The sequence below is a fragment of the Astyanax mexicanus genome, chromosome 16 (genome assembly GCF_023375975.1).
Source record: "Astyanax mexicanus isolate ESR-SI-001 chromosome 16, AstMex3_surface, whole genome shotgun sequence".
In the NCBI taxonomy this organism is placed as follows: Eukaryota; Metazoa; Chordata; class Actinopteri; order Characiformes; family Acestrorhamphidae; genus Astyanax; species Astyanax mexicanus.
The window spans coordinates 24,533,334-24,552,862 of record NC_064423.1 but is presented as its reverse complement, the minus strand read 5'-3'; the positions used below and the strand labels follow the sequence as shown (position 1 = coordinate 24,552,862).

At 38.6% G+C, this 19,529-nt stretch overlaps 1 protein-coding gene across 5 annotated transcripts; it reads right to left on the bottom strand.

Annotated features, from left to right (window-relative positions):
• Window positions 1-35: 35 nt before the first annotated feature.
• On the bottom strand, window positions 36-19,489 carry rubcn (rubicon autophagy regulator). 5 transcript variants are annotated; one of them, XM_007234009.4, is made up of 22 exons: window positions 19,307-19,489; window positions 16,574-16,727; window positions 16,141-16,224; window positions 15,538-15,700; window positions 14,898-15,013; window positions 13,611-13,764; window positions 11,997-12,374; window positions 11,702-11,749; window positions 10,853-10,945; window positions 9,757-9,872; window positions 9,427-9,622; window positions 8,715-8,816; window positions 7,393-7,464; window positions 6,207-6,264; window positions 5,727-5,859; window positions 5,318-5,463; window positions 5,131-5,195; window positions 4,506-4,744; window positions 4,279-4,340; window positions 3,725-3,878; window positions 2,956-3,049; window positions 36-2,020 (listed from the first exon to the last, which is right to left on the bottom strand). In XM_007234009.4, the coding sequence occupies exons 1-22, from the start codon at window positions 19,342-19,344 to the stop codon at window positions 1,884-1,886; spliced, it is 2,802 nt and encodes a 933-aa protein (XP_007234071.3). In that variant the 5' UTR covers window positions 19,345-19,489; the 3' UTR covers window positions 36-1,883. The 5 variants fall into 5 exon arrangements, with proteins under 5 accessions (XP_007234071.3, XP_049321581.1, XP_007234072.3 ...); XM_049465624.1 differs by having other exon boundaries at window positions 11,702-11,746; XM_007234010.4 differs by having other exon boundaries at window positions 14,907-15,013.
• Window positions 19,490-19,529: the final 40 nt, after the last annotated feature.

The window sequence follows — 19,529 nt, the reverse complement described above, 5'->3', positions numbered from 1 at the left end:
TTTCATTTTATACAGAAAGACAAAGACACATGCTGAACAGTCTTTAATTGTAAATTTATTTTATATAACAATGTAAATTATTATTTGAATCATTTACATCTTCTCAGTAGTGCATGTAATCTCCCCCCCCCCCAGCCTCTGCAGATATAAAGGCATTTCAGGCAACAATAAATCCATTTTACAGATAATCAGTAAGAGCAAAAAGAAACTGGTCTCTCAGTTTAACAATTCTATTCAAATCTGCTGTGTCGCTTTAACCCAGCAACTGAACAGCTCTTATTGCTGAAAACTGCAGAAACTGGAGATCCTTAATAAATGTCTGTTTTTAAACCAGAAACAAATCAAATTTGTTGATTAAGACTTGAACGTTCCTCTCTGAAGCCGATGTGGCTGTGAGAGGAGTCCGTTTGTCCGACACACATCCAACACAACTGATAATGATAAACACGGCAAATAAACTGCAATACGGAATTGTTATGGAAGTGTTTAATCATCATGGAAACATATTCAGAGTTTCAAGTACTTATTTGCTTCATGCTAATCAACAGACATCAGTTATTAGTGCTGATGAAAATCTACAGAAGCAAAATCTGAACCTATAGCTGCACTGGTTTATTATCTGAATGTGGTGAGAATCAGGTAAATCCAAGTTTTCTATTTAAAACACTGAACGCTGTGTGAGCTAGCGATTGAGGTTAGTAATAAACTCACTCAGAACAGCTAGAGAGATGAGCGTGTCTGCTCTGAAGTGCTCTTTGTGTGATTCATTTTGTTCTTTACATTCTTAAAAATTATGGTTCCATTAAGGATTTTCTAAAGTGGTCCACAGCTTTTGGTTTTCTAAAGAACCAGAATCCAGAACCTTTCCACAGATGATGGATAGGGTCTCCTTACATGTAATTCAGATGCAGATAAATCATGATATAACTATTAGATATCGCTAAAATATTAAACAATATTTAAATATGTAATGTATAATGTCTAAAATCTCTATAACAGAGATTCAGTTTATATATCTAATATAGAATTATCAAAAAGAAATACGAACCTAGAAGGAACCTTTATTTTTAAGTGCGTCATTGACACTTTTTTCCTCAACATCGTTCTAGTGCAAATGAAGTATTAACAAAACAAAGACACACAGACCTCCATCTTTCTAAACACCAACACAAAGTGCCTGGTTAATTAGTTGTAAAAAACACGCCTTTACAACAAAATATCCCAAAATTCAGGAACAGCATTTTGTCGTAAAGCATCCGTCTCCTCTCTGCAAACACAGATACTGTGCAAAACAACCAACAGCAGCAGGAGGAGCAGCAGCAGGGCCATAAAAGAGGCACGACGGCTTCGTCACAACATAACAGACAACAAATAACATTTACAAAAATAAATAAAGTAAATTCAAGGTATCAAATATTTCTGAATGTCTTCCAGTGACTTATAAAATATCTTAACTGCTCACCTGCATTTTTATGCTTCATTAAAAAAAAAAAAAAATAACATTATTATTAGATATTAGAACATGGGCGGAGGCAGAATACAACTTCTGCAATAACAACCTTACAACATGAAAACAGAAAGAGTTCATATCTCAGAAAACAATCATATTAGCTCACAAAACAAACAACCTGAAGCTTCTGGAAGTAAAACGTTTGCTGAAAAGCCAAGAAAGCTGTGTGTGCAATGCAGTCATATTTCAGAGGGGGAGGATATTTTCACAAAGCAGGCTCTTTCAATTAGCTTGACTTCAAGTTACCTGGCTGAATGAGAAATTTGTGCTTTGTGAAGTACAGCTCCCCCTGCTGTTAACCTCAGACTTGACTTTGGGCTCAAGTTATACAGTTTACTTTATTGGATGTCTCTGTGACTTTGTTCCATTACTGCTAGATTCCACTTCCATCCTCTTCCTCTTCCTCCATGTTTTTGCGGGCCATCCTCTCTCTCCTCTCAGCGAGCCGCTGGCACCGCGGGCACTGTTGGCCACTTTTAAAGCAAGTTCTGTGGTAGCACGCATTGCATTCTGGAAAACAAAAATGTTTTTTCATTATTATTATTAATGTAGTGTGGATCTGTTATTGTATTTAATTGCACAAAATGCAATAGGAAACGTGTTGATTTATTAATATAAAGTAACATATTTGATGGCAGAATAGAACGGAACAGCAAATCCCAAGACATGACTGAAATGAATTACTGAGGATTGTTTTTTTCATAGTTCCCTGATACTCTCAGACTCAAAAGTAATTTTATGCAGTTTAATGGTCTTTTTTTATTTAATGACAAAATAAGAAGGAAAAATAAATATTTTCTCTTGGTAGCTGTTCAGCTCTTCAGTAAAGATGTAAAGATCTGGCAAAGCATCTTAAGCAAGGAAACTGGGTCTTTTTGGGACCCAGACTTTCATCCATCTCTTTAGTGCAAAGAATGTAAATGCAATTAGAAATACTCCTTAAGTTTCAACTAGATTATACAATTACTGTTGTCAAATAAAATAACAGTAGTTTCTAAACAGTTAATGCAATATCTCCTAAAATTAAAGCTGAAATTATACACTTCAGTCGCACCCTAGCTTCAGTTTCCAAATATGTATGGACCCAAATGTAGTATTTTAGCTCTGAGTGATGTTTTGATCCAAGCTGTTCGTGGCCATTTAGGGACAAAGATCGTTCCAGAGATTGTCCTTGTACAAATCTGCCAATCAAATCCCTAACAAACAACATTACAGGCCCTCCTCTGCTAAAGCTAATCCAGCTTGAACAGGGCTTTAGCCATTACAATGCAGTGCTTACACTACTGCTGCTGAATAGCTAGAATACATCCCATTCATAGCAGAAGTGTCAGAGGCTTGAAAGTTTACTTTTCAAAAGTTTAAGTGTTTAGTTTGAGTTTCTCTCATAAATTCACATTTAACACAAGCAGAAGGCAGCTTTTTTCAGTCTAATTGCAAACACTTACCTTCACACCGCTGGCACTTGTGTAGCTCGTAGGGGAAGATTATGTCTTTCTCATTTCCGCAGAATTCACACACAAAGCCCTTTGCCTGACACAGCTGCAGAGGAAACAGAACAGCTTTAGACATTTTTGCACAGCACACTTGTGTTGGGCAATGGAACAATATTTGTTTGTTGTGCGAATGAATCACAAAAGTCAGCTGTAGGTGGATCTGGTCAGCACATAATGACTGACTCTGTGTTTCATTAGAAAGCAGAATTTGTTGTGTTTAACTGGGTGCAGTGTGTGAAACTTAAACAACTACTGAACTACTTTATCTGTTCCAATAAATTGAATCTCAGGAACACAAAATATTATGACATATACTATGCATTCAGAAAATGTCCTCCAGTATTTTCCATATCACCTCTATCAAAAACACACACGCACACATACAAACACTCCAAATTAGATTGCTGAACCATTTCGTGCTGTTTTCCTTCTGTATAGCCTTATATTGTACCAAAAACAACACAGTAATTGCGCAGTCTAAATAACACTAAGATACAAACTCAGCAGGAGCTTTATTTGCATAGTGCATCTGCAGGATTCTAAAAAGGCACCCAGAAAGCTTGATTCATCTGAAAACTAACTTAACCAAAAAGCTTGATTTACCTGAAAGTTCGTAAGAAGGTTTGATAAACCTGAAATATCATCACTAGAATATATTCAGATAAAATAAATTGTTAAGTGATTTCATGTGAACCCACTGATCCCAGAATAAAGTTCTTACCACACAGCTGGAGACGTGAGCAGAGCCGAGGCGGAGCAGCTCCCGCAGTTTTGTTGTGAGTTCTCCAGAGCGGACGGCAGTGAGGTCATTCAAAGAGAACAGGTGCAGATCCTCCGTAAGGTGACCGGCAACAGAGTCAAAGTCTTCTAGCACACTGCAAAACACACACACACACACACACATTGCATTTGAATTACAACAGATTTTTACACAGTCCCTTAATTTTTAGGCAAAAATTGAAAAAATGATTGGACTTGGTCAAGTGTGGCCTGTTTCCTTATTACTTAATAACAAATGTTCTGGGGATGATTTTTAATTGAATTTGCAATGAATTTGAAAGTGGTTCATCAGGAAAAGTCTGGTAAAGCATTTCTTTGGAGGAAACTCAGCATTTGGTGATGCACATGGGTTTCAGTGTTTGTTTGTTTTTTTTTTTTTTTAATGGACAAAAGAAGGTTGTATAATTGTATAGGTAATTAAAAATCACATCTTGATTTCAGAGCAGTAAATCTCTGTATTGATGTTGTTAAAGTGCAAAATGTTTAGTAACTCACTCTTTGGCTAAACGGCAGGTTTTAAACAGATTCTTCATGTGAAACAGCTGCATTCTCAAAACCTAAAAACAGAAAACAGAAGCCTCAATAACTAAATGAGTTTTACATAGTAAATGATTTGGATGCATCAAGTAAAAGCTGTAATCTGATCTAAACCCTGCATCTTATTTTATTACAATTAGGCAAATCATTGGTGTTATTATTATTTATTGTTGTTTTTTACACACCCGTACTGTCTCCAGTGCTTTGACTTTTTTGTACAGTGCAGTGTTGACGTCATTGGGGTTGAACAGCGGGTCTCCAGCGATCTTCCCCAGCAAATCCCGGGCAAAGTTACTAACATAGTATTTACTGAAATCCCATTTCCTCAGCACGTGTCCCGGCACCACAGCAGTGGCATTTTCGTGGCAACACTGACAGAAATACCGTCCCAAATACTCGCAGTACCGCAGCCTTTTGATGTAATCTGACAGAGACACAGATAAAAGAGATAAAATAGATTAATCACAGAGAAAGGTTTATTAATCATCTACAAATCAGACTCGCTGTGCTGTGTCTAATCATTTAAACCCACCAAACCCATACATTCATCGATCCTCTCAATCTCAGACTATGACTAATGCTCTTGGGTTGGTATCGACAAAAACACTGAACAGAATGAACTTATTAGTCAACTTTACTGCCATTCCATAATAGTAATAAAGAGGAATGGAACACAGCTGGAAATTCCTTTTGAATATCATATTTTGTCAAATAAATCAGGTCTTAAATAGATATTAAAATAAATTCAATGCTTTGCATTTATTTACAATTCAGACCCAATCACTGAAACACAAGGCAGTAAACACATACCTGGATCAATACGCGTACCGCAGCCTGCACACCTGTAGTTCTGCTTAGCCACCACCACCTTCCTCCTAAAACACACAAACACACAAGAGTTACACACTACTCCAGTGTGTGGAGAGTGAAAATTCTGAAGTTCAGTACACAGACTCAGATGTATCAGAGTCTGTGGTGCAACACGTTTTGGACTCACTTTGGCGCCGGGTGGGTGTTAAAGATGATTTGCGGCCGTGGTGGGGCCCACTCTAGATTCCCCCGCACACGAATACGCAGCTTATAGATATCTGCATGTTCTCCATCATCAGGAGAGATCGGCAACGAGTCTGGGATTGGGAGAAGCTACAGAGAAAGAGAGAAATAAAAAAGAAAGAGAAATTGTTTAGTCAGCATGTTGACAATGCAAAAAAAGCTACATCTTTTACTTACACAAATCTTGCTAAAAGAACTGCAACACAATAATGAAGTGGGGAGACCATTGATCTAAATGGTAATTTTGGCAGCCGGAAATACACAACAGAAGGCATAGGAGGCAATCTATTATATTCAAATGATCCACATGGTTATTCTGGTGGACTGAGCAAATAATTGATAATATAGCATACCTTCTGTGGAGCGTCATGTTCTGGAACCAGCCAGTCAAGCTCTGACGCTGCTGGAAGCTGCATCCCCTCAAACTGCCTCAACAGCCCCATTGCCACCGACTCTGCAGAGTTTGACTGGAGGAGAGATGGAGAACTGCATGTACGCATGCACACACGCATGCAGAGAGAGAAAGAAATAGAGCGAGAGAGAGAGAGAGAGAGAGATCAACAAAACGGGTTTAAATTATACTAACTACTATATAAAATAAACCCAAAATATTGACAAATGTTCAGATTTGGCCTGTAATGGATAAAAATGACCAGTTAAAATGTACACGTAATGTAGGATTAAGTTCTGAATGCTAATCAGTCCGATTAATATCTTTAATAATGTTAACATTAGTAATAATATTTCAATTAGATCACCATCGCTGAGCACTAAAGCACACTGAGGAAGACCTCTCTCTGTTCTCATGTACAATATGTATGTTTAGGACTTACACAGACTCTGAGCTGATGAAGGACCTGCTGGGAGTCACTGTGTGTTTAATATCTGCATCTGAGATAAAAAACATACACACATAGACAGTTAAACACCTAACGCGTTGCAGCAAAACTAATCACAATTAGGATTAATGATTACTTGCTAATTATTTGTGAATCAGCTTGACTCAGACACAGAAAAACAGTGTAAACTGAACTGCACCGTTTTTAGCCCCAGAATATGTTGAACATAGTGTTGAATATGGAGCTGTGTTGACTGAGCAGGGGTTAAGTCAAATACGCCTTTGGTTTTTGACACTGCAGTTCAGTTCTAGATCTTTTTAAACTATATTTATTCATCAATGTTAGTAAATACTTTAAAGTTAATGTTAATTATTTTTTGTTTATATAGTACATTCTCGTGACAGTCATAAAGTTCTTCCTTCTTAATAACTACTAATCTAACGAAGAAAAATAAAAGTCTACAAGTATGATGCAGTTTGTAACTGTATTAAAAATACAGTTAAAAGCTCATTTATTGTAGTTCAGTTCAGTTTTACTGTCTATTAATTCTGAGACACACACAAACACACACAATGAGGCAAATGCAAACTGCAAGCTAATGAGCTAATGGCTAAAAATAGAGGCGCATGCGGAGAGCAGTATGTGGGAGCTTAACAAAGAAGTATGAAAGCTGATGGGCAGAATGTGATTAAAGAAGAGCAGCCATACAAATGTAAAATTCTTATTGTTCACCTTAATAATACATAATGTTTATTCTGAGGTCTGTATTATTTATAATGATTGTTTTTGTGTTTGTATAGTATAGCAGTGTTTGAACAGTGTTCTATTGTAATTATGTAGCATTAAACAGTGTTTATATATTAGATTAATGTTGTCATTTAGTATCAAGGTACTGCAATCAGAGACATGCCAAATGATGGATCAGAAAAGCAGGAAAGCTGCTAAAGTCACTAGAAACACTCGCAAACAGCCGGCAAGCAAAAACTATACAATTTTGTGCCCCCTCCCACCTAGAAAGTTTCTAAACCTGAACTGACTGAGAGCAGACTGTTAAACTCCTCCTGACTCAGAGCTGAGCAAGACTCTTCAGACTCTCACACACACACACGTACACCGCAGGTACATGAGCTAGCAGTGTAAGTATCTCTCTCTTGCTTTTTCACTTCCTCTCATTCTGTACCTGAGAAGAGTGAGGCAAGGGACAATGAGAGTCCACTTTGAGATGCCAGCAGGGCCTGACCGTCACAGCCATCTGAGAGACACAAACTACACTTAGCACACACACACTGTAACAGCCCCCACTCTGATTAATGCATACTGAATTTATTTATGTTAAGTAATTAGGTATTTAATGATATTTAGGAGCTTTGTGTTGTTATTGACTCTCTGTATCAAGTTTACTATTGTTTATGAAAATATACGAAATAACAAAATCTGAAGTGAAAAATAACATTCGGAAATTGAAACTAACAAAAACAGCAATAAAAAAATGGTAACTAACTGGAACTAAATTGAAAGTTTATAAAACTAACTAAAACTAACTGAAATAATAGATAGAATACCATTGTTTTCGTGTTTAATTTATTTATAAGCGCTGTTTCCACTCAAGCAGTCTTACAGCATACAGAATACAGTATTACATAGTTTGCACTTAAGGCTGCTAGCTTGTGGACTGTTACAACAGTTGGTTGTTTTAAAGTAACTGGTTTCTTTTGCTGAGTTCTACCACAGAACACCTTTTTGAATCCTGCACCTCATAAATAACTCAAAGTTTGAAAAAAAACTAAAACTAATACTAAAATTAATTAAAAAAAATAAAACTAATAAAAACTAACAAACACACTCTAAAAGCTAAAAACTGAATTTGAGGAGAAAACATGCAAACAAAATAAAATTAAACTATAATGAAAAGGTAATTAAAAAAGTAGCCCTGTATTATTACTCTACTGCTTCAATTTTATAATGGTTCTGTATCTCTCAGCTCGTCAGCAAATGCATGTGTATAGCTGTCCACGACAGGGTGCTTAAAGCACAGCTTGTATTTATGACAGTGGAGTAAAAAGAAAATACACTTCTCGTCTGAAGGAGCAGTCCATGAGCAATAAACACAAATTCTTGTAAAGATAACTGCTGTTTAAACACGGCAGCTTTCATTACACAGAGCAGAACTTGCAGTCTTGTTTAGCTGGATTTACTGAGGCTAATTAGAATAAAATTAGTCTTTTTCTGTTTATATATGTGTAAAACAGACTATTCAGTAGATTCTGTCCCATACTCTTAAGTAAAAAATAAAGCCTGATTACATTCTCTGCAGAGCAGAACAAACCACAGACTTTAAAACAAACACAGAGGGTTTAGGAGTGACATGGTTTTATGACATCAAAGTCATGACTGATTTGGATGATTCAAGCAAATCAAAAATGTATTGATTGATCAGCAGCATGGATGAAAAATTACCAATAGACACACACACACACAAACTGACACACAGACACCTCCTACCTCTCAGCTCAAAGTCCTCCACCTCCTCGGCCGATCCAGAGTCAGAGTGGAGAAATGAATCGTGGGAACTGAGCGGAGAGCCGCTGTCTGTGGAGGTGAAAGCTAATAAAACAGACACAATCATTAACTTTATCTCACTCTGCTTAACACACATTACCTGGATACTTCCACTAGTAATGTTTTAACTCCCAACACTAAAATCAGACCAATTCAGGAGGTGGTCTGAGAACCATATGAACATGTTACAGGAGTGTAAATTCCTTTGTCTTTTCAAAACTCATCCCAGATTTCAACCTGACTAACTGGAGATACATTTGACTACCAAGTGTAAATGAATGGTGTTAAATCTTATCAGGATACAATCAAGATATTAGTCAAATAAAGTGACCAGGTGTAAATGGTATAAAAAATAACTGTATAGATTTATTACTATTACTAGTTTACATAAGTGTTTGCATGGCATAAAATAGGTGTGTGTGTGTGTGTGTGTGTGCAGTGTTTTCAAGGCAAAAAAAAACTTTGCCATAATGTCAGCACACATTTTGTGATATTTAGTCACAGAAGCTAATGAGGCTAATGAGGTAAACAAGTAAATGCAACCTTACAGCTCACCAATTAGCATGGTGCCATCACTTTATGACCATCACAATATTGCTTTAATGCTCTGACACGGTCTTAACACTGAATTGAGGCCTGTGTAGCTTGCACTCACCACGTTGAGAGGAGCTGGGCTGCAGTCGACTGCGACGGATCTGCTGCCTGCGCAGGCGAATTTTCTGCTTCAGCTGCTGGATCTCAGAGTCGCTGTCTCCATCCTCCTCAGTCTCCTCAGCCCTCCGGCACATGTTACACTTCATCAGCTCAATGGCAGCTATCAGAGACTCTGAGATGCTGAAGTGAGCATTCTCCTGCAGGAGGAACAACACAGCAGTCAGCATGAAAAATAGTAGTCAGTGCATTTATGGATTATAGAAGTTTATTTGTTGGCTGAAGCCCTGAAGCCCTGCTTAAGGCTGTGCTGAAGGCAACTGATCGAGCTCACCTTTTCTAGATCAGCACAGCTGCCGAAGTCCTGCTCTGACAGGTAACTGATCAAACTCTGACCCTCTGACGGCTTTCTGAACATCCCATCAGGTACAGTGTTGTACTGGAAACCATCTAGAGGTACACAAAAACACACAGGAAATACAAAAAGAAGTAGTGGTCAGCATTTGTATACAAAATGCTGAATTAATGACCTTCTGCCAGTGAGAACTGTTGTGAGATTTTCACCACAGTTGAAGTATAAATCTGCAGTTTATTTGTTTTTACATTATTTCAGCCATAAATTTAGAATGATTTCAGTCCTGTATAAATCTGCAGAATGTGCAGTTCCTACAGCTTTACAGTAACAGTTGTAGAGAAATTTTAACGCAGTATGAACCTCCAGTGTGCATAGTTGTTAGTGTCTAATGCTAATAACTGTGGAGTGACTTTAATCCAGTATGAACTGTAAGTATATGTAGTTCCAACTGTTTGATAGTAATAAGTTTAATTCTGCAGAGTGTACAGCTTTTACTGCCTAACAGCAAAATAAAATTATAATAATCTAGTATGAATCACCAGTGCTTGTAGCTTTTACTGTTTGACAGCAATAACTGTGGACTGATTTTAATCTAGTATAAATCTGCTTTTTTTTTCATATTTGTTACTGTCTGGACAGTGATAACCGCAGAGTGATTTTAATCCAGTATGAATCTACAATGTTTGTAGCAATGTTTGAAACATGCATAGTTTCTAGTATGAATGTTTGTGATTTTACTGTCTGACAGTAATTGCTGTGATGTGATTTTAACCCAGAATTGAACTGTAGTGTGACTAGTTCCTACTGTTTGAAAGTAAAATAGAATTATTTTGATGGAGCAGAACAGACCTGTAAACAGATTTGACTGAGGGGTTCATTGCAATTGTTACTTAAGTCCTGTAACCAAATATTTGTGATGACCATTTACTGTCGGAATCTGGAAAAAGAATGCAGTTACTTTATCCCAAATTGATGTGCCAATCAAAGCCTGAATATTCTAAAAGCCACACGTCCTGTAAGAGTTAGCAAAGTATGGAATATTTTGTCATATAAGGTAAAACAGTACTGCACTCACTGGCTTCCATGTAGAGAGAGCTCTGGCTGCTGCTGCTGCTCTGAGGAGAGAATGGTCCATAACTCTTCACACACTCTTCATTCACTGCAGATTCTGAGAAACGAGACATAGAATCAGTCACAAATTTACATGTGATTTTTTTTTTGTGATCTACAGACATTGTACAGGGGGTGTGAATGAAATGTAAAATAAAATAAAATAAAATAAATAAATAAATAAACTAACTTAAATTTTAATTTACATGCCATATGTTTTTGTATCAAAACAGATAAATGTGCAAATAACATTAGGGGTGGGACAATATATCTATATATATAATCTAAACTCCCTAAGACTCACCCCCCAATTTAACTTACTGAAGTTACTGCTTCATCACTCCATGTGATGGTGAAAATCAAATGAACACGGTAAATCTGTGGTAAATAATAGGGTTGAAAATGCTCCCAATGAATTATAATAACCTACTTTTTAGAAATATTTTATCCTCTTCAGTAACGCAGATGGCATGAAGTATGATAGAGAACCATAGCATCGTGATATCATTGTTAGTGTGAACAACAAATCATGATAATATCGAATTGTAAGCTACCCTGTGAATCAATAAGATTTACAATCTGTAACAGCATTTGTGATACATGACAACAAACACAAACAAACAAATGCACAAATATAAAGCAATAAATAAATGCAGCTGTGAAACATGCAGGAGGTTCGGATCAGAGAGATGAGAGAGGAACAGGCTTGGACAGAGGTTCAGGCTTAGAGAGGGGTATGTAAAATATATGTGATGGGAGGAGGAATGTGTGTAATTAGGAGGAGGAATGAGTGCCGAAGCAGAGCACTGCCAACCTGCTACAGGATCCTCTATTATAATGGTGATTTTCCTGTGGCCGCCTGCTTCACCGAGCAAGAAAGTGAGAGACATAGAAAGAGAGATAGAGAAAGAGAGAAACAGATCCCCACAGGGCAGAGTGCAAGCAGTCAGTATAGTATTAGCAGATTGGCAGAAAGATTAGCTGGGACATTTTAATTATAAACTACATCACAGCATTACAGCAGGCCCCACCCACACTACAGCTGAGGGAAAACCCTAAAAGACTAAAAGAGGTGTAAACAACATCCTCCCACCTGTTCTCCTTCTTACCTTGTTTGTGTTTCTGTGTGACCCCTGTGTCAGACAATGACCTTGCGTGACCCCTGATGCTCCGCCTCGTCCCCTGCTGTGTGTCGGAGAAGGAGTTGCGTCTGGGTTGCGGAGGAACAGGAGTGGAGCCGCCGCTTGTTGGAGGCACCTCGCTTCTGTTGGCCGAGCTACTGGAATGTCTCCTCCTCCCCAAGTTACCAATGGCAAGGTACTCTGGTCCATCATCTCCATCTGCATCCACACACTCTCCTGGTTCTGGCTGGGCAGGGCTGGAGGGCTCACTTACACACACCTGCGGGACCACCGAGCTCCCATCACTGTGACCACACGCACACGGAGTTCCCACTGCACCTACTGAACTGCTGCCTGCCACAGCTTCTGCAAAAACGCCAGCATATCACACACTGTGGGTTTGTCTGACTGTAGCAATGTTTTTCAGACTGTCATATAGTTAATTTGATAGTGGAGAGATTTTTTTTGGCTGCACTGAAGTAAATGTGACTGCAGCAATGATTACCTAACTATAGAGGTGTCTATCTAAATGTAATTGGGGTTTATCTGAACAAAGAGGAGTTTATCTGACTATAGCAAGACAAATCTGACTATAGCACATTTTATCTGACACTATAGGGGTTTTATCTGTCTTTTAGAGTGGCTTATTTGACTGTAGCTGTTTTTTTTTTACCTTACTATGGATGGGTTCATTTGACTGTAACTGGGTTTATGTGACTATAGCTGAGTTTCTTTGCATGCAGCAAAGTTTATCTGACTAAAAAAGGGACATATGTGACTATAGCAGGACGTGTCTTGGTGCAGAGATGTTAATCAGACTTTAGAAAAGTTAATCTTGCTGTAGCTGGGTTACTTTGAGTGTAGACGGGTTTATTTTACTGTAATGACGGGTGTATTTTGTCTGTAACTAGGCTACTTTTACTGTAGCTAAAATATCTGATGGTAGCTGTCTTACACAACTATAGCTACGTTTATTTCCTTATAGCTAAGTTTCACTGTCCTTAGCCAGGTTTATCTGACTGTAAAAGGGTTTATTTGACTAGGAGTAGGGCATGTCTGACAGCAGTGGGGCAGCTTAACTTGGTTTCGCCTGCTGCTGTGTACGAAGAGTGTGGTGTAATAATCTGGCATTTGAGTAAGTACTGTTCACTGAATTCACTGTTACAATCAGCTTCATTCACACACAGAGACACATGGAGATTACTGACTCTAACCAAGCTCATTGAAAGAACCATGGCATGCTGTATGCAGGAGTTTAGTCTCAGTTTTTCCCCCACCCTCGTCCATCAATAAAGACACTTGTGTTCAGCTTGTCCTATTTACTTAATCGTTCACAGTGCTAGAATTACCATGCACTGCAGATTTGCTCTTTTACAATACACAAGGGATTTGATAATGATCTAATAATTGGAGTGCCACATATTGGAGTAAATAAGAATGCGTGCAGTTCAGAATGCAGGCAGGAGCAGGACAGAGTATGTATGCTGCATTACTCTACTGGTTTAATCACTTGGTCGTCTATGCCTTCAGTCAGCTGATCACGAGTGAACCCAATTTGTAAGCTTAAGTGTGTATTGTGTAGTGAGTGTGCAATGTTCTAACCTGAGTTGGTCTCTGAGTATGGTGTACTGGTCTCTGTAAGTGTGAGGTGTGAGGTGTGTCTGCGGATGGAAGCTGGCAGGCGCTCCAATGGCAACTGGTACATGCTTTGGCTCTTTAATAGGCCAATGGGAACTGGCTCCTTCAGCTGGGACAGCTACAAAACACACATAAATACACACAAGAACAGCGACGCAGTTAATCTTACTGTCAAAAAATACCTGCACCATTACATTACATTACATTACATTACGTTTGGCAGACGCTTTCGTCCAAAGCGACTTACAATAGTGAAGTACAAATGTATCACATCTGATCCTTCACTCAGGACATCAACAAACCCACAAAATAAAAACCTCCACCCTTATAAAACATTTTAAACCTCTAGAACCCTTTACATTTCTATGCATATTTTGTTATAAAAACAAATAGTGCATAAACTCTTTGGATTGGATTGTAATATGGTAGTACTTCTGTAATGTTCCTCTTCTGAATATTATGAAAGATTAGAGCACATGAACACTAAGAGGCAGTTTCCCAGACAGGGGTAAAGTCTAGTCTTCGACTACACAGCATTTTCAATGGAGATTTTTTATTGAAAGAGATGCATACCCTTTCATTTCCAGAAAGCCAACCCAAAAAAATATGCTTAACAGAGGCAAAAAAATTGAGAAGGAATGTCTCCACAGTGCAAGAGGTGAATTTATTCTTATTTATTTAATAGTGAAGAGTATGAAACCAGTAACATTCTAATTTTGTTTAATGTGTCTTTTGTGTTTAATTTTGTATGTTAATGACCATTGGCCTAACTGGCTGTCTTAAAGAAAAAGGCAAAGACAGTGGGGGTGGCTGCTGCATATAAATATCATATATATTTATTATTATTTTAGTTCCTTAAAGGACCAAAATACAACAGTTCGTGGGCTGGTTTGTTTGTACAGGAGATGGTCTAACTGGGTGTGGTTGTTGGGGATGAGTGGAGAGAGTATAGTTGTTCAAGGGGGTGGGGCTAAGTTCACAGCCTCACATGGCAACTAACACAGAGAATAAAGATAAACTTGAATTCCTTTAGGAACAAAGCCAAGCTTGAGCAACTGTGGCTCGATGTTGGGGTTACATGGCTACCTGAGAAAATCCCATATGTTGTTTTAATATGATTGATAGGAAATGTTGTAAATGGGCTTTTTAAAATATTTTAGTTTGGTTCTAAATAACTCCTGCTGTGTGAAATTGTTCAAATACTGTTCTGGGGCCCATCGGACCAGTGACCTGCAGGATGACCTCTCTGACCTCTCTTACTCGGACGGTGTCGATGAGCGCCAGCAGTCGTGGGTCATTCTGCTCAACAGCTTCCAAACACTGGAACATTGCAGACACATGTGGCTCACTCAGTAGGAATGCTTCATCTATGAGACGAAAAGAACACACACACATAAATCCACCATCCAAACAACTAGATTTCAGATAAGGTACACTATGTGTGTATGTATGTGTGTGTGTCTGTCACACATAGTTAATAATTCTGATTTTATCAATAATAAACACAATTCCACAATTCTAAACAGCAGTTAGCCCCTCCTATCCAGCCTCAACTAACTTAATTAAACCTTACACATTCCCCCTTCAACAGTTTAGTTTCTCTTGTCCAGCTTAACAAAGTTAAACTTGACTCATTTCAGACTACAGTAGCTAATCCTCTCCTATTCGGCCTACAGCTCCTCCCATTCAATCTATCAGAACACAGCCCTATACTTTGACCTACAGAACTTTAGCTCCACCAATTTATCAATCCAGTTCTGGCCCATAATTTCAAACTACCATTGTTTAGCTCCACCCATTCAGTCTAGAGTAGCCTACTGCACTCAGCAGTCTTGTACACTCTATTGTGGATTGTGGCCCTAAATAAGTAATTTAAGTGTGTGTGTATTACCGTTATAGTACTTGCGAATGGTGCTAATGTGCGTAAGCAGTGGTCTGAGTTGAGTAGAAAGCAGGTGGCTTTGCAGGCTGTGGAGGAGCCAGCGCTCGGCTTTATACCCCTCACCCCCAACACCATATCCCCCACTACTCAACACCGGCTCCAACTGACTGAACTACAGACAAAAAGAAAAACAGAGAGAGAGAGAGAGAAAACCAGAGAGAATGTTTACACTGCAGAGAAACACAGTCATTAGTTCTGTTAACACTATTATTATGACTGGAGTGTGTTATTAAAAATTATTAGGGTCGTTCTGTTAGTGGTATGGTACAAACATTGCATTTTAATGTGTTTAATAATGTAGTGTGAGTAAAAAAAACAGTTGTTGGCCATTTTTTATTACACTATTATTAGCACTGTGTTAATTAACACCAAAGTTCTTCTTTCTGTCTTAATAGCTCTGCTCTAGTGCTGATGTATTAGCTAATTAGTATTAGTTAATGTTGCATTGAATACATAATTATTAGTGGCAAGTTATTATATACTATTTTATAGGTACTGTCGTATCAAAGCTATGCGAATATGCCTTATTAGCACGGTGCAAGTCAAAAATACCTGCTCCACATGACGGGAAAGACTGGGGCTGATAAACCGAAGACACCAAACAAACTGCCAATAATCCTTCTGTTTATAATACACCTGCAGAATAAACAAAAAAACAATAAACAAACAAACAAACAAACAAACAAACTGCATACAATACAACTGTAAAACAAACAAAGTGTCAATAATGCTTCTGTGTGTATTATACCTGCACAAGAATCAGTGTTATCATTAGGCACATCACACACATTCCTCTTTTGATACAGGCAGTTACATTTACAGCCTAAACCCCACTTCCTCATTTCTGCTGTAGTGCCTACAGTATGAAGCATTCTCCCAGGTGTTCTCCTGCTCTCTCAGGTTTTTACTTGTTCTCTCTAATGTTCTCTAAGGAATTTACCTGCTCTAAGTGTTTATATGCTTTCTTGGTTCTCCTGAAGTTTACCTGTTCGTGTTTGAGGCCATGGCTGAGGATGTTGTTCATGTCTTTATGGAGCCGCTGTAATCCTCCATAACGTGACCAAACATTTGGATTATTGGTGGAGAGCAGCCCCTCTACAGTAGTTTTCAGGTTGGACAAAAGTTTCCAGTGTTCACGCCTGTTAAGGAAACAAACAATAATTGTATTTTGTGAATGGTAATGATATTTTATCACTGTGATGAGATAAAATGTGATTTTCTGAGTGTAAGGTGGTAATGGTTATTGCTAAAAGAATACTGCAGGCTTTATTACACAGTACAGAACTAGTCCTGTTTCACTGTGCTTTTTAAAATAAATGTGTTCATCTTCTAAAGATCCCATAGAACCACTTTTGGTTCCACAGAAAGCCATATTAGAAGAACCTACTGTTACAAGAAATTAGTATTGTTTCCCATTACTTTTGTCATGTCCCAGGGAAAGATGCTTCAATGACCTGGAGAATGTGTGGGCCCCAGTGATGAATGTGGGTGTGATTTATGCTGAATTCACTTGTCTGTTTGAATGGACAATTCTAGCAAGATACTGCCGCTCATGATCATAACCACCCACTGCACTGTCCACTGCAGGTTGTTATGCCATCTATAATGTGCTTCCACTATCAGGTCTCACTCAAACTCCTACTAATGGCCCTTAGAAAGGATTCTGCTTAACCATGACAACTAAGATTCTTATGGTTCTACATTATGGCGTGTAATGTTACACTCAGCACCAAAACGTTTGCAAATTTTGCGACAAGCTATTACATTTCACCTTTAGAGCATACTGATGTTCTGTTTGCATGACAGAGCTCTAAATCCAGGAGGAACACTCACAGCTTTAACGTGTAGCACTGTCACAAGCTTTAACACTTAACCCAAACAACAAGCCCACACACACTCTCACCGCCCAGAGAGGAGCACATGACTGCATAACACACACATGCACACACACTCTGGGACCAAAACAACTCCTTCACCATATAACACAATTTTTCACAACAGCAGCAGGAGATACTGTGGGTGGCATAGTGGATAACAACACTGCCTACACCATGGTAGACATGGGTTTTACCATGCAAACCCATACTAACAGCAGTAAGAGTGGTTGACTTGTGGAGCCAAAATAATTAAACAATATATGTCCAAAATTCTGTGGACACCCTTGCTACTGTATTGAATTCTTTTACTTTAAGGTACACACACATTTTTAGTCCCTGCCAGTATAATAGGACTCTCTGAAGAAGATAAACATGAAACTATAGGCACCATGCATAATGCCAGCAGTGGTACTGTATCCTCTGGAATGATGGTGCTCAATCCAATGCTTCTGGGTTAAGTTAGGGAGGGTCAAGTAGGGTGATGAACATCCAACATCCTCACTAACCTCACTAACACAGGATAAACTGTATAGCTATAATCATCACTACAGCACTCTATATTAATGCTGTTAATAATGTTGTGTGTCACAGTAATGTATTGTTTTGAGCAATGTGGTAAGCTTTTTTAGGACAAATAATTTTTCATTATACACAATATATATATATCACAATATATCAATATATCAGCAGTGATGGAACAGGGCAAACTGCAACCTTAATCATCAGGCCATAGTATCTACCATTTAGAGCACATTTGTAGCTATTGTTAAGTATCATTGAGATTAAAAAGGTGCCACAGCTCACTGTCCTATCAAATAACATAAACACAAACAAAAAAACAAACAAACAAATGTGGCCTAATGGCAAAGACGAGGTCACTGGTCCAGAAGTAACAAGAAGGATGATCCCTCGGACCAGGATCCACAGCTGTGGTGGCCTTGGACAAGACACCTAATTTCCTTATTGGTCTCTGGCCACTGAAGTGGCTGCCCACAACTCCATGTGTTTAAACTTAAACTTATTGGTAAACATAAAATACAGATACAAAAGCTTAAATTACTTGAATGATGTACACTAGATAACAGACACAGTCTTTACACTAAACACTGAAGATATATTTTGCCCTAAAATGTGAGGTGTGTGCAGAACTGCTGAAGATAAGCCAACTGAAATGCTGATAATAGCTTTGTGTAATTTAATAAATCTGCTTTAAAGCTTAGTGTCCCCTCAACTATGCTGTAGGGAGATTGAGAGAGCTGCTTTCAGGTTGCTGTTTTGTTGAAGAAACTGGGTCTGTTTCCTCTGAGAGAGAACCGCACACACAGCAGTTTAATAATAACCACACACACACGCCTACACGTTAGTATAGCTAGCTACTGTCTATTTATTGAGTGTCATTCCATGAGCTCACACTAAATATTGCACAATAATAATAACAACAATACTGACATTAAATGTAAAAATAAGTGTAGCTCTGGCACTTTTTAAGGTGGAGCGGAATATTCCAATACAAATGACAATAATTCAACTTCTGTTCCGTAACCTTTGGACTCTAATTCCGGAGCGGATGTAAATTCATCATGTTAGCGTTTACAGATTTTTCTATTTGTGCACAAAAGCGAACAAACCTCGTGGAAACACACGTTAGAGTAGTTATTAAGACCCATTATCCACTCAGAGCGGGCCGGGTCACTGCTGTGCTCTGCGCGCCTCCCGACAGGCCAAACCCGGCAGCGGCTCGCGCAGCACCCCGGGGTGTTACGGTAGGTTAGCTAGGCTAGCACTGTTAGCATCGTTAGCCACCCGGCTAACTCAACCCTGTAAATGTCGGCGTTAGTTACCTTCGTTCCGCAGCGTCTGTCTCTGTCGATATCTCCATATCTCAGCTGAGTTTGGCTTTTTCAGCTCTCAGTTTAACCTCCAGTCATTTTTGTGAGGAATAAACCAGGCTCACCGCTAATTATGTAACTGTCAAAACACCTACTCCGCTTCTACTGTCTATACTGTGGTCCCACTAGCATTCCGACAAACCCCACCCGTACACAGACAAGCCCCGCCCTAGCT